The sequence below is a fragment of the Malurus melanocephalus genome, unplaced genomic scaffold (assembly GCF_030028575.1).
Source record: "Malurus melanocephalus ecotype Western Australia unplaced genomic scaffold, MMel_1.1 scaffold_367, whole genome shotgun sequence".
In the NCBI taxonomy this organism is placed as follows: Eukaryota; Metazoa; Chordata; class Aves; order Passeriformes; family Maluridae; genus Malurus; species Malurus melanocephalus.
In genome coordinates this window covers 190,921-204,665 of record NW_026623599.1, presented here as the reverse complement: position 1 = coordinate 204,665, position 13,745 = coordinate 190,921, and the positions used below count along the sequence as shown (strand labels likewise).

Genomic DNA, 13,745 nt, shown 5'->3' with positions numbered 1-13,745 from the left:
AACCCGTGCAGGTGAAGGAACCCGACACATTTCCAACGCCTAATTTCCCTTTGCTGCCGTGTGTTTCATTCGCACCATCCTGACGCTCCCCCTGCGATTCCAGCTCCACACAGATTGCCAACAGGAAAGAGTGAACAAAAATGTGCTTCCTTCCACGGGGCCTTTATTTTGTGCCCTCCCTGTCKGGCTCAGTTAAAAGGGGACAAACAGAGATGTTCCCTCTCTGCCAAGCCTCGAGGTCAGCTCAACATTCAGGAAAAGCTGAAGCCCCAGCTTTAACACGTATTTCTCGTGTGACCCTGATCAAACCCCTTGACTTCTCAGTGCTGAGGTCCCCACATATAAAAATACAAATACCCTAAATAAATGCTGGAGCTAATGGCAGGTTACTGCCAGGGAACCGCACAGAAGAGAAAACAAAAGACCTATTAAAAGCCCCCGTTTGTCCCTGCCAGAAAGAAAACACTATTACCCAGTACTTAAAAAGATGCATTAAAGGAGAGAGAGCATCCGGGGGTTAAGGGCAGCCCTGGCAGAGCAGTGAGGGGAAGCACTCCCAGCCAGCTGTCCCCCATGTGCACTCAGGACAAGGTTTTGGGGTGCTCTTGCACCCTGGCCATGCCCTGACCACGTCAGCACAGGCAGCAGGAGAAGAACCAGGGCACAGCAAACCCAAGATCAGAACTTTGGGCAAAAGAAAACTCTTTATTTTCACTATTTCTGAAGGAAAGGTAAATACCTCGGGGGTGGGCTCCWGACCAGCTGTGCAGATGTGAAACCAGCATGAAACCAGCACTGGTGTGGTGCCACGTCGGACATCAGTGACACTCAATGGCACTGCTCCACCCTGGGACCGACAACATTGGGCAGCCACCTCAGGGACCCCCCTGCTTCTGCCACCTCCAGGCTGCACCTCTGGAGTCCCCAAGCAAACCAGACCCAGCGGCTGAGACAGTTTACACTGCCATGAAACCCCCACCTCCTTGTGATGAGAGGGGAAATACCAACAACTGATGATGAGAACAGTGAGTTCAGAGCAACAGAGGAGTTTGAGGATCCTGGTAACCACCCGATGCCAATCCTTCACCAGCACACCTTACCACATCCACACCTTTCTACACGACAAAAACGTGAGACACAAGGAATTTCTTCTCCCCCTGCCTTCGTTGCTTCATCCTCTGCTTCCAAAACATCACCAGTCCTGCAGCAACTCCTGCCCAGGTGCTCCAGGTCCTCGGGACCACTAAGGCACCAAAAGAGCTGGGAGCTCTGGCAGGACACTGCGTGGTGGCACCGGGGTGAGATGCCACACCTGCAGCCTCAGCAGGGTCCAGCCAGAATTTACTCCCAGCTCAGCACCTGCCATGGCAGCAGCTCAGCTCATCTCATCTCATCTCATCTCCTGACAACTGCCTGGCGTTTATTTTTGGTGCACATGCACGGGGAGAGATCCCACACTGGGATTCTATCAGCAGYGTGCAGCTATGGAAACAAACGCATTTAAGACTAATATAACAAAACGCCCAAACCCACAACAATAAAATAAAGAATGGTGCACGTTGGCATTTTCACAGGGGAGCATCGCAGTGAACGCAGAGCATGACCCAGCTTCYCTCAGAATTCACCCAAACCGCTAAGAAATCACGCATTTTCATGTGCTTACATGTTTTGCTATGTGAGTTTTGCTTGGTGCAAACCCTCCGCCCTGCCCTTTGATTTTAGAGAGTTCAAGGAATGCGCCTCCTCCTAAATCACATGAATAGTCATTTGTTGAGGGCATTCCCTCTTCACCCCTCTGTACCCATTTCCAAGCCAMCCCCTGTGAGAAGCAGGAGAGCTGACACAAAATCCAGCAGAAACTGAAAAACCTCATTTTTTTACTGCCCATTGAGGGGTACAGCGGTGCCTGACCATGCCCCAGCGAACAGATCCGGGCACAGGCTGTGGCTCAGCTCAAGTGCTCGCTCTCAGCAGGCAAGAGAGGCATCCACAGGTCATTTAGAGGAACCCGACATTCTGACATCCACACTACAGACACCTAGGAGTAACCAGGGAGATGGTGGAATACCTCAAAAACCCAGGAAAAAAAAAAAAAGCCCAGTGAAAGCCAAACCCCCCTTGAGGGAGGTGTTTTGAGCCCCACATGCAGGGTTTTATCCCAGGTGGCACAGGGATGGGCACGGGCATCTTTCTGGGATGGGCAGGGGCATCACTCTGGGATGGGCAGGGGCATCTCTCTGGGATGGGCAGGGGCATCTCTCTGGGATGGGCAGGGGCATCTCTCTGGGATGGGCAAGGGCATCTCTGGCCGGGGTTGTGGCTGTGCCCGCAGCCTCGGGACGCTCCGGGAGGATCAGCTGGAGGAGGTGGCGGTGTCTGGGAACGCCGGCCCGGGCTGGAGCTGCAGACAAGGATCCAGACAACAAAGGCGAGGCAAAARCCGTCTGATAGAGGCAGCCCCGTCTGGCTTCCAGAAGCCCGGGCATGCAGCGATGTCTGCAAGCGCAGCTCTTCGCCGGGCGCACAATTAACCCCGCAGCAAGAGCCCTAAAGTGTCCCACAGCTCGCTCCAAATAGTACCCATCTGGTGAGATGAAAAAAACCCAATGAGTACAGGGGCGCAGCAAAGCAGCAAACAACTGGAGACTGCAGGGAATGACTCTACAACAAACAAAAATTATACTTAATTTTCTGTTATTTATATTCTAAGAAAACCGCATGTTTTCACTTGCATCTCTGCCTCCCTCCCCGAGGCACAAACACGCACACACACCAAATGGGAAGACTGGGGAAAAGCAGGAAGAGCAGAAACAGCCAGAACACATCCCTGCTCACACACTTTCCCAAATCAGAGCTTGAGAAAACTGGGTGCGAGTTTCACAAGCGGGGAGCCACAGCCCGACACCTTCATCCGGAGTGAGAACACCCCGAAAAACCACACAGGGCACTGGGACAGCGGCGCTCCCTCTGCCCGCCTCATCCGCTGACATCTCAGGGCATTTATAGGAAATAAATGTAAATAAAGCATCAATGCTGTAGGACAATTTCCCTGATCCCAGCCTCGGGCTCCCCTTCCTGATGTCTGCACCACGATAACGCTGCCGGGGGACCGGTGGTGTCTTACAGCTTTTTTGCATAAGCAAGGGCTATCCTGCTGTGCAACCAAATTGTGCCACCAGGCTCGAAATAAAGGAACTGAAATAATTCTTTTTTTTTCCCCCTCTTATTTTAGATTATGACTTTTACTAATTGATGCTTGATAAAAGCTTGATGGATGATTTGTAGGCATTATAAGCACGTTAAGGATCTKAGCATGGTTATAAGCCAAGGTCATAAGCTCTATTGACTTCCCAGGCTCTATAGCAATTGATTTGCCATTTATTAAAATCATTTATTCACCACTTGTTAACACTTTATTTAGCTGGTTCTTCCCCAGCAGGCTTGGGACACCACGTTACTTTTGAGGTACTGCCATAAACTCGATTCTAATCTGAGAGACAGACCCATAAACATTGCAACAGTGTCTTTTTTAAGGCTCCTTCAGGCTCGGCTCAAATCCAGGAGCCTGGTTTAACAGGGCTTTCAACACCTGGTTTTGTCAGTGCTGAACACGGGCATTTCTGGCCACACTCAGCAGAAGTCCCACACCCCATGACTTTAAAAGGTTCAGGATGTCAACTACTTTCATAAAATAGAGTGAAAGTCTCTTTCCTCAATGTAATGCTGCTCATCAGTCTGCCTGAGTAACAGCAAACGGAAAAGTGCTGGTGCTTACAATGACACTCAGCTTTTGGAGATGTTTCTACACTGAACAGCAGCAGAAAAAAAATCCCATCCAGGATTACCAAAGAGCAGCCAGATATGGACAGACAAAAACCAGCCAGCCTCTGAAGACACCACTGCATCCCCCAGTGCAGCAGCAGCAGGGCTGTTCACAGCACAGCAGCTGCAATCATGCAATCAGCCTTCAGAATTAGATCTTGGCAACTCTTGAAATACTTCACTTACCCAGTTTACCTGGAAAGGTGCGACCTAAACATTCAGTGCCTGGAGACATTTGAAAGAAAAACAGAAAAGGATCCGTCAGTGATGGGAGCCACGTCGGAGCGGCTGCATACACACCCCAGCTGCCCTCATGGGGACTCGGCCTGGCACAGCTCCCCYGTGGCACAGCAGGACCTGCTGCCACTGCTGCCACCTCCACAGGACCCAAAGTGCCACCACTCCTGCCTAATGGCCCCACAAGCCTTCCCAGACACTGCCACACSAGATCCCGTTGCTCTCTCCCCTGCTCTCCTGATCCCACCTGATGGAAATGCCAAAACCTCGCAGGGGTTTGTGAGGTTTCTGGGAACACTCAGCCCACCCCAGAGAGGTCCCTGCCACATCCAGCAGTGCCAGGCTGCCTGTGCACAACCCTCTGCCCTTCATTTATCACACTCTGTCTCCTCTGCAAACACACAGAGCTAAGCCTGGTGACAATTCAGGGTCCCCTGACACCCCGAGCCCAGAGCTGGGGCAGTGGCTCTGGAGCACTGAAGAGTCACAGAATCTTGCACAAACACCCCAGGAGCAATGCCCAGCAGATGTATTTTCAAGTGAGGAGCAAAAAGCAGCAAAAAAAGTTTGCAATAAAAGACAACTCCTGAGTTCTCTCTCACCCATCAGTATGTGACTGCAACACTGGATAAAGGGACAGGGCTGGGTGGGAGCTCTGCACCCTGCAGGAGGCTCGGCGGAGAAACACGTGTACACAGGATGCTTTTATGAAGCCCATAAGAACTGCCTGTCACTGATAATGGTTAATTGGTACTAATTAGTACAGTCTGATCAGAAGGAGTCCTACTGGCCTATAAAAGTGGCCTTTAACCCGGGAGCAAGGGAGGCTGTGGCTGTCAGACACGCCAGGCTGGGGTCACAGACACAACGCCCGCTCCTCTGCAACAGGGGAGGCTCCAGGGAACACATCAGCACACTGCTGCTCCCAAATAAAGCCTTAAAAAGTCCCTTTCCACGCACCTGGGAGGACAGAGATAAGCAATTTTTTCACCCCAGGGAAAGGTTAAGGATCAGAGAGTCGCTGTAAATTMCTGCAGCAGCTAACCGGGGTCACAGGCTGGGCTGGCTGGTGTGAAGTCAGGCTGATTTAGATGCTTCACATGCAAGTGTCCAAAAAAACAAGTGGCCCCACAAACATGAGGGGTCACCTGAATGCCTATGGGCAACCAAGAGCCACCAGGCCCAYGTGCACCAGCAGCACCATTCCTCTGGAATGGGCACCAACACCGAGCAGGACGGAAAAGGAAAGAAAGGAATTCTGCCGAGCCAAACACCGACATGTGGCAACAAGCTTGGACCTCCTCCTCCTCCTCCTCCTCCTGCACTGAGCCTGGGAAGGGGTGGGAGGCTGGAACGGAGTGAAAGGCCAACAGAAGACTGGAGGCCAAAAAGGGTGGGAGTCCCAAAGGTAAAAAGTAGAGTCTGAAAAAAAGCAGATGCCAAAACGGCTTGGGAGACACAAAAGGGTGGGAGGCCAAAGGAAACTTAAAGGTTGAGAAAAGGAGACTCTGTGCATGCAGCTGGCTGGACTTGGATCAGCTTTCTCTGGCTAAATTTCCAAAAGGGTAGAAAGCAATGTCTCTCCCCTTACTGCTCCACAGCCCAGGTGACACAGTGACACCCTCCTTGTCATGTCTCATCCAAGGTGTCTGGCCATGGTCTGGGAYGTGTGGCAGACCCCATCCTGATCCCTCTGCAGCCAGACAAGATTTTGGGATGCTGCTTCTCCCCTCTCCCTTAGCASTCCTGCCTCTCCCACCCTCACATCTGCCCTTTAGGTTCAGCCGTGCATTTRCCAACTTTTTAAATGCAAATGAGAACCAGCACATAAAGCCGGTGCTTTAAACCCGACCAGAGCCACCCTCGGCTCTCCTCCCTCCCTCCTTACATGCATAAACTTTCTTTATGCAATGGGGAAGGGATCCAGGGAGTGTCTGAGCCGTGCCCAGAGCTCTCCGCAGCCGCAGACGGCTCCATGGGATGGGTGGCTCGGGCTCTGTGCCCACGGCAGCAGCGAGGAACCAGCAATTACCCCGGCTGGACCAACACCTGCTCGTGGGTTTGTCTCACACCGTTTGTGCAACCCGACAGGCTGCCAGAAAAGCAGGGTGTACTTCGCCCGAGCAGGTGAAAACACGAAACGGGGAAGGGAGCTGCTGTGTCGGTCCTAAAACACGAGCTGGGGAAATGCTGCTGCTCCAGCCTGCACGGCTGCACAGCACTGAGAAGCATGGCCTGAACGGGAAAGCCAAATCTTTGCTGGGAGAGAAGGGAAAAGGATTGACTGTCTGCAGAGCACTGACAAGCATGGCCTGAATGGGAAAGGCAAATCTTTGCAGGGAGAGCAGGGAAAGGGCTGACTCTCTGCAGAGCACTGACATGCATGGTCTGCATGGGAAAGGCAAATCTTTGCTGGGAGAGCAGGGAAAAAGATTGACCGTCTGCAGAGCACTGACAAGCATGGCCTGTATTGGAAAGGCAAATCTTTGCTGGGAGAACATGGAAAAGCACTGCCCATGTGCAGAGCTCAGCCCCCGGATGCAGCCCCACGCTGGCACAGGGCACACGGATGCTCTTTGCAATGCCAGCACCAAAAAGCCTGGCCTGCCAGGAGAGCCCAGCTACACTGAGCATCCCACAGGGGACAGCACAGAGGATGTGAGAGCCCTCACCCAGGCTGCAGAGCTGAGCTGCTCCCAAAACAGAAACAATTCAGAGGAGAAATGCCCATTCCCATGCCAGGGATCCCGCAACATCCACGGAGCTGGAGATCAACAGTGGGGTGAAGAACACGAGTGACCAGGGACAAAAACCCCAAAGGAACACTCAGGCCGGCCCCAGCCTCTGCTGCCTTTCTGCAGGATCAGCTCCAACATCACCAGGTCACACCCAAAATACGCTCTCCCCCCGCTGGCAGATGGGATTTGTTGAAGATGATTTGTCCTGGAATAAAAACACCAGCCCCACCTCTTGCAGAGTATTTACTGAAAGCCACTAAACATTAAACAGAGGCAAAAAGTGTATCCCAGCAACATCTGGAATTTATCCCTTCCTCCTTCTGCAAAAAAAAAAATAAAAAAAAATCATGCTCTATTCTTTTAGAGAAAGAAAAGTGATTATATAGAATTATAATGCTGGAAGAAGAAAGAGAAGAGCAGAGATTTTCTCTGAAACGCTGTTTAGACAATTAAAAAGGGATAGTTTCAAAGAAGCAGCAAACACTATCTCAGCTTTTTGCACCCTGTCTCATAGTGCCAGGCTTTCCTCCCATGCCTTGGCTAGGAGATTCTAAGGAAAGCAACAGATTTTTTTTCATCCTTTCAAGACCTTTAACAAGCTAGAAAGGAAACCAGCTCTCAGGCCTAAGTGGCTGAAGATACACCAAATAAAATTATTCCTCCAATTCCTGCCAGCAAGATTCAAAGGTGCCTTGATTTCGATGACTAAAACCTGCTTTGGGATGAACTTTCCAGAAGAGGATGTGTCAATTGTTACCCAGGAGGGCCAACGCTCTGTCTCTCCAGACACAACAACGGAAAGGCTTTAAATATTAAAACAGGAAAAACCATCGGGATTAATACGAGCATGCAAGGTCAAAATGTGATATCCTCCACTTCTTCAGGCTCCCCATCCCAGAACGGCTGGACAATGACCCCACAGCATCACCTGTGCCCGGATGCAGCCGGGGAAGCCTGGGTTCACAGGGAAATCCTCCCCAGCCTTCCCGAGGGGGGAAGCGAAGCCGCCGCTCTCACGCCGAGCCCGCAGAAAAGCCTCCAGCTACTAAATTACCCAACGACTTCAACAAACTGCATCGATCTGGCTGGAAAAACAAAGCTGCAGCTCTTGGCACGTGCCCAGGTCGGAGGGTACAGCTGCATTTTTCACCTGCAAGCAGTTTAGAGAGATGCCCCTTCACCTGGCTGAGGGGAGAGAGAACAGGGGCAAAGCCAGGACAGAGAGAAGGAGCCACCACTCACCACTCCAGACACCGTCCAGACAGAGCAGAGCCCCACAGGTGACAGGTATGGCCAGTTCTGCAATCCAGGGCAAGGCTGTTCCTAGAACAAGCCCCATTACTCGGGCTCCTCAACCCCCATCTCYTCGGCTGCACGTGGACTGGATGCAGGATTTCATCAGGACATTAAACTCAGAAGCTGTAAAAATCACTGTGCAAAAACCCAATTATACCTATTTTCGTAACAGCCAATTTAAGCTTGTATTTAGGTCCCCTCACATACCCCTGTGTTACATAAAGCATTTCTTCCACTTGAAATGTAGCTTTCTAAAGGCCATTTTCCTTAATTTAATAGATGCTTTATGTGGGTCTGCAAATCTCTGGAAACACAACCAACAAAGACACATGGCTGCAAGACACGGCGTGATCCCTTCCCGAGCACGCAGCAAGAGCAGGAGAGGATGAAAGGCATCTCCAAACCCGTGAACCTGCTGTGAYTGGAGTGCACTTGTGCTCTGAAGAGCAGCAAAACCCCACGGCCAAGGCAAGAGAGGAATTCCTGAACATCTGCAGTTAACCCACTGCAGGCTGCACACACACACGATGGATCCTTCCCCCATTCCACAACCACCAGCTGAACTCAGCCCACTCAGGCACGCTTCCCTCGGATCTGAAAGAGCTGCTTTCTGCACTTCAAGTAAATAAATGCAGTCATTTCTTTCTCCTTTTTTTTTTAAAAAAAAAAGCTGCGCTAATAAAAAGCTCGTAGCGAAAACTACTAAATTGAGTCCGTCCATTATCTTTATTGTTCCTTACAATTCAGGCCTGGATGGCAGCTCAGTGGAGGTTGAGATGTGTATTTATCAAGAAAACCCATGAGAACGATGAGGATTAAAAGCTATCAGCAGGACAGGATGTGTCTGTAACCCTGCAGTTTGTTCTGCACCTCGCACAGGACCCTCCCTCTCCTCATTTTTGAGCCCATCTCTGTCACATCAGCTGACAGCACCTGCATCCCCAGAAAAAACCGAGGAAGGTGCAGCGTGTGTAGACTGCCAGGAATAAGTCACACCAGAGAAACATAAACCCTGATTGCATTACACACCAGTGATCAGWGTCATTAAGTGTTACACACCTCGCGAGTGTCTGAGCAGTTGGAGAGGGAGACGCTGGATTTGAAAACACATCTCCCCATTTGAGCAAAGTCCCACTACAGCAATGTAAGTGCAACAACAAAAATGAGATTCCTGCTCATAACGTGGGAAATAATTGCGATTTAAGGTAATTTTTCCCTGAATTGTGTGAAGCAAGTGCCCATCAATCATGATGTTCCTTCAGAGTCCTGAAGACAGCACCTGGCAGGAGAAGGAACTTTCAGAGCTCAGTGCTAAACAGCCTAATCTGTGTTTGCTATTCTGAGGTATCAAAGCCACGAGACCGCCCTTGGTAAGGTGGAAAAATGGTGGAAATAATCAAAATAACATAGAAAAAGAAGGATTTGCTCCTCCAGGAGAGCAGCTGAGACACCTGCCCTCAGTGAAGCCGAGCTGCGAGGAACACCAGCACTTTTGAGGTCTCACTGCACAAACACCTGTGTGGAGCACAAGGACATCCATCCTCATCTCAGCCTGGAGCAGGCACCAAGAACAAGCCCAGCCCTGGATCATTTCAGCTGCTGAGCCCTGGGYTCCCCCCGTGGCTCCAGGAGTCAGCCCCATGTACCCTCAACACCGCCAGAAACAGTGTGGGAGGTGCAGGCTCTGYTCTGCTTTGGGGGATCTTCTGTTTTTATATGAAATATCGACATTAAYCATAACATTAAACAGAAACCACTAAGGGGGAGGATTTCCAAGCTTGCTCAGCACAGAGCCCAGCCCGCAGGGRAGCCACCAGCCACAGCCAGCAATTCCCTGGGACTCATCCTCATCAGCCAAAGCCACTGCAACGAGCAGAGTCAGGGCTGTGCTAGGACTGGAGCTTGGAGATGTGAGTCTGAACCTCAGGGGCTGGATGTCTCTTGGGAATTCATCCAAACGGCTCTGCTGCTCTCCCACTTGCCCTGCAGGTAAAGCTGGCATGTGGCTTACACAATCTGTTGAYTTAAGTAAAGCAAGGGCAGGGGAAGAAAGCTGCTCAGACATCAGGAGAGGCTCATCAGTCCTTTGGGCAGAAGTCTGGGTCACTTCTCCATCCACAGAGAGCTCAGGGAGCTCTGGCCTCGTCTGCCTCTGTGGGAGCACATGCAGTGAGGGTGCAGCAGAACACAGTGCCCAAAACAGCAGTGAAAGGACAAAAATTATGTCTTGACAAAATTACTCCATATTTCTGGCCAGCATTGATGCTTAAATTCAATTTATAGAAATTGGAGGTCATGAGCTCTGTGTTCCAGCCCGATTGTGATTGTACAGGTGACCCAGGGCTCGGGGAGACGGGGCCATGGCCACTTCCAAACCCCTCTGTGCTGGTCCACCTGAGCCTCCAGAGCACCACKGATCCATCCTGCAGACATGGGATGTTTCTAACCCACTGTGAGACCGCTCTGTGCTCTGCAATGCAAGATCTTGTTGGATCTCAGGGGCAGAAACTGCTGAAGAGCAGGCAGGCTCTGGGGTCCAGAGGGAGCCCCCAGCCACCCTCAGCCGTGGGTCTCTGGAGTGCTCCTTGCCCTGCTATTTCCCACTGTTTGGTCTCAAACTCTTCCTCACAGCCAGCCCCAGCCCTGGGCACGGTTTCTCCACTCCTGAGCAGGGCAGGAGCACACATGGCCTCCCCCAAAGCAAAACCCAAAACCTGAACGGGGCAATTCTGACACAGCTGCAGCCAGGGATGTTTTGCATTCTGAGTTACAAAGGGAAAATTAACTCTCACAATTTGTGAAAAGGGGRGAAAGAAGAGAAAGGCCATCTTGTAAGATGATGGTCATCTCTCATTGAGATTTGAAACCACTGAAGGTGCATTTGGAAGGAAAACCGACCACCTGAGCAGCACTGTAAGATGTTGCACAGCCTGGTGTGMCAATGACAAACCCTGCACTGGTCACCAGCACAAACTAAATCCAAATTCTGCACGTAAAGCCTATCATGACCAAGGTCTGCAACAGCAGAGACAGACTTTGCCACTACAAATATTGCCAGGGCAAGCTCCTGATCCTGCTCCTGATCCTGAGTGAATCTCAAGGAAGGCGCAAGAGCCGTGAGGATGACGAGCTCCTCAGGAGGCAGCCCAGACACTCAATCCATCTCTGCTATCAGAGCTGCGTTAACATTTAAACAGGCCCTGCTGTTGTGATCCTCAGCAAGGAGCAGATGTGGTTTTGAGTAATGGTGAGCGTTACTTAACCGGTTACAGTCACTAATGTAATTGACACCTATTCCATCATCCTTAATACACCCACTTCTTTCTCCGATACCATAAATAGATTAGAAAAGTTTCTGCAGATGGCCATGACCCCATTTGTTTGTGCACTTAGCCATGTATGAATCACTCTTGGCTTGTAGCAGCACTCTGGAATTACTGAAAGATAACTAGTCGGCACAGACACCAATAAATGAATCATGCTTTCCACAAGACCAAACCTTTGGGCTTTTACAGACTCCAATTACAAAGTAAGAAGAAAAGAACAAAGAAATTACTCAGTCTATTTGCACAAAGTCATGCAGAGTTGATTCACAGTTTTACAGAATTATTACTGACAATCATTTGTAGGGGGTTAGAGTAACAAACCGGCTACTTTACATATTGGACAGAATGAAGAGATGGAAAAAAAAAAAAAAAAATCCCCAAGCCATGTCTTGTACATGGCTTTGAAAAGTAGCCTTGGTTTTTGTGCCAGTAACTTTTTTCATCCTTGGTACACTCCAAGCCCGGGGGTTAACCAGTTTTCATTTGCCAAGGTTAAATTCTACTTTGCTGGGCTAAATTCTGCTTTGCAAACGTGGGAAATCCTGTTGCACCTGCACAAACCATCACAGGCACAAAACCCCTCAGTTCTGCAGGCAGCAGCAGGGTCCAGGAATGGTTCAGAGAAAAGAGCACTTGCCTTTCTAATGCACATTTTTGAAGGCACACTGCAAGGGAAAAACTACCCAGTCTGAGGCGTTTTTATTAAAGAGATGTGCGAGACTGAATACGCCAAASACGAACGTGTGAACCGCTCGAAAGCGCCGTGGACATCCACCAACACTGACAACTTGTGAGGCGAGTTTGCAAAGATGTGCAAGGTGTCTTTACGTAACACCACAGCCTGGGACACGCTAACACACACCACACACAGCCAGAAACACACCCCATTTGTGTGTTTCTTTACAAGAACTTTAACCCAGCCCTGGATCAGCATGAAACGGGAAGTCTGACTACCTGGAGAAAAAGGGAACGCTGATGGATTGCGACCTCAGCACTGCTGTACGCAGTGAAAAAGTGGCATTTTGTTAAAAAAAAATCTAAAGGTGAAGGTGGACTGGATGCCAACCTGAGGCTGAGTACAGACAGTGCCCTGGCTGTGCCATCTCTGAGTGGGATGGATGATTGACACATCTCAGGGCCACATGCTCCAAATCAGCATCCTGTACCAGAGAGATCCAAAAACAGGGATAACGCCCCRCTGAGCAGGCACTGACAGTTGGAGAGGGGTGCAAGTTAAATGTACACACAGTACTATTTGTCTGAGGCCTTCCAGTGCCCTTTGCCTGCACTGCAGACCCAACTTCCTGGGTGAATTTACCTTGCAAATGAGATGTGTGCCCTGTTTTACACAGCTGCCCCACAAGCAGAGAGCTGCCAGCCTGGTACAGCTCAGAGCCACAGCTCAGGAGAGCCCAAAAACAGCACCCCAAGAGCTGCCACAGCTCAAAACCAATCTGGGAAAACCTGCTTATGTGTTCTCATGCTCGAGGCTGCCAGTTTCCAACGAGAAATATAAACCCCTCCCCAAATTTAGAGGCTACGAGAAGATCCTGTACAAAATTTAAATTAAACCTTAATAAATACTCCCAATTCCTACTCTCTATACTGCATAAATTAATGCAACAAGCTCTCTGGTATAAGAACATGCAGGCAACAACAACCTTGTCCCTCCAACAAGAGCTTCTCTGAGGAGGTGCTCTAGATGGAAGGGAAGGAAAAGGCTCCCAGTAGGGCTTTAGAAAGCTTGAGWGACTAGAGCCAAGGTTTCAGGTGCAAAGCAAGACTAAAAGGATGCATGTGCTAAACAGTAACGTGTCCTTCAGAAGGCAAAAAAAAAGCTAAATGAGGAACCTGCAGTGTTAGGTGGATGCTTGGATAAACACTGTTCAACACACCGCAGCAGAAATGCTAATTCAGGTTTCGTTTTCACACCGGAGAGATTTCCAAAGATTTGCAAAGCTTTGATAATATTTAACATCTTTACTAATTTCCTTTTTGGTGCAATCATAAATTTRCCATGGTAGCCAAAAGATCTGGGATGAACTACAAGTTCTAGCTGGCTCSAAAGCCAACAAGAATAATGTGTGCTGTTACTATTTTCTCTCAAAACATACCTCTGCAAAACTGACTCAAAATGAGAAAAGAAATTGTGAAACTGTCATTACAAAGAAGCATTTAAAATGCAGATCAAAGTGCTGCCTTAGAAGCTGTATTCCTTGCCAAATCATCAAAGCTCTCTTTACTCTCAATAGCTCCCCRAATCCTCTGATTTGAATGATAAATTCTTACAGCTGAAATTTATATACTTTAAAAAAACAAAACAAAA

General features: G+C 49.7%; 1 protein-coding gene across 2 annotated transcripts in view; it reads right to left on the bottom strand.

Annotated features, from left to right (window-relative positions):
* Positions 1–13,745, bottom strand: part of PMEPA1 (prostate transmembrane protein, androgen induced 1) — a 44,043-nt gene that overhangs the window by 24,745 nt on the left and 5,553 nt on the right. Inside the window, exon 2 of one of the 2 annotated variants that reach the window (XM_057378612.1) lies at positions 4,009–4,047. The exons of the other annotated variant lie outside the window; for it this stretch is intronic. Coding sequence (XP_057234595.1) covers positions 4,009–4,047 — 39 coding nt within the window. The remainder of the gene's footprint in view (positions 1–4,008; positions 4,048–13,745) is intronic. 2 annotated transcript variants of the gene reach the window in all.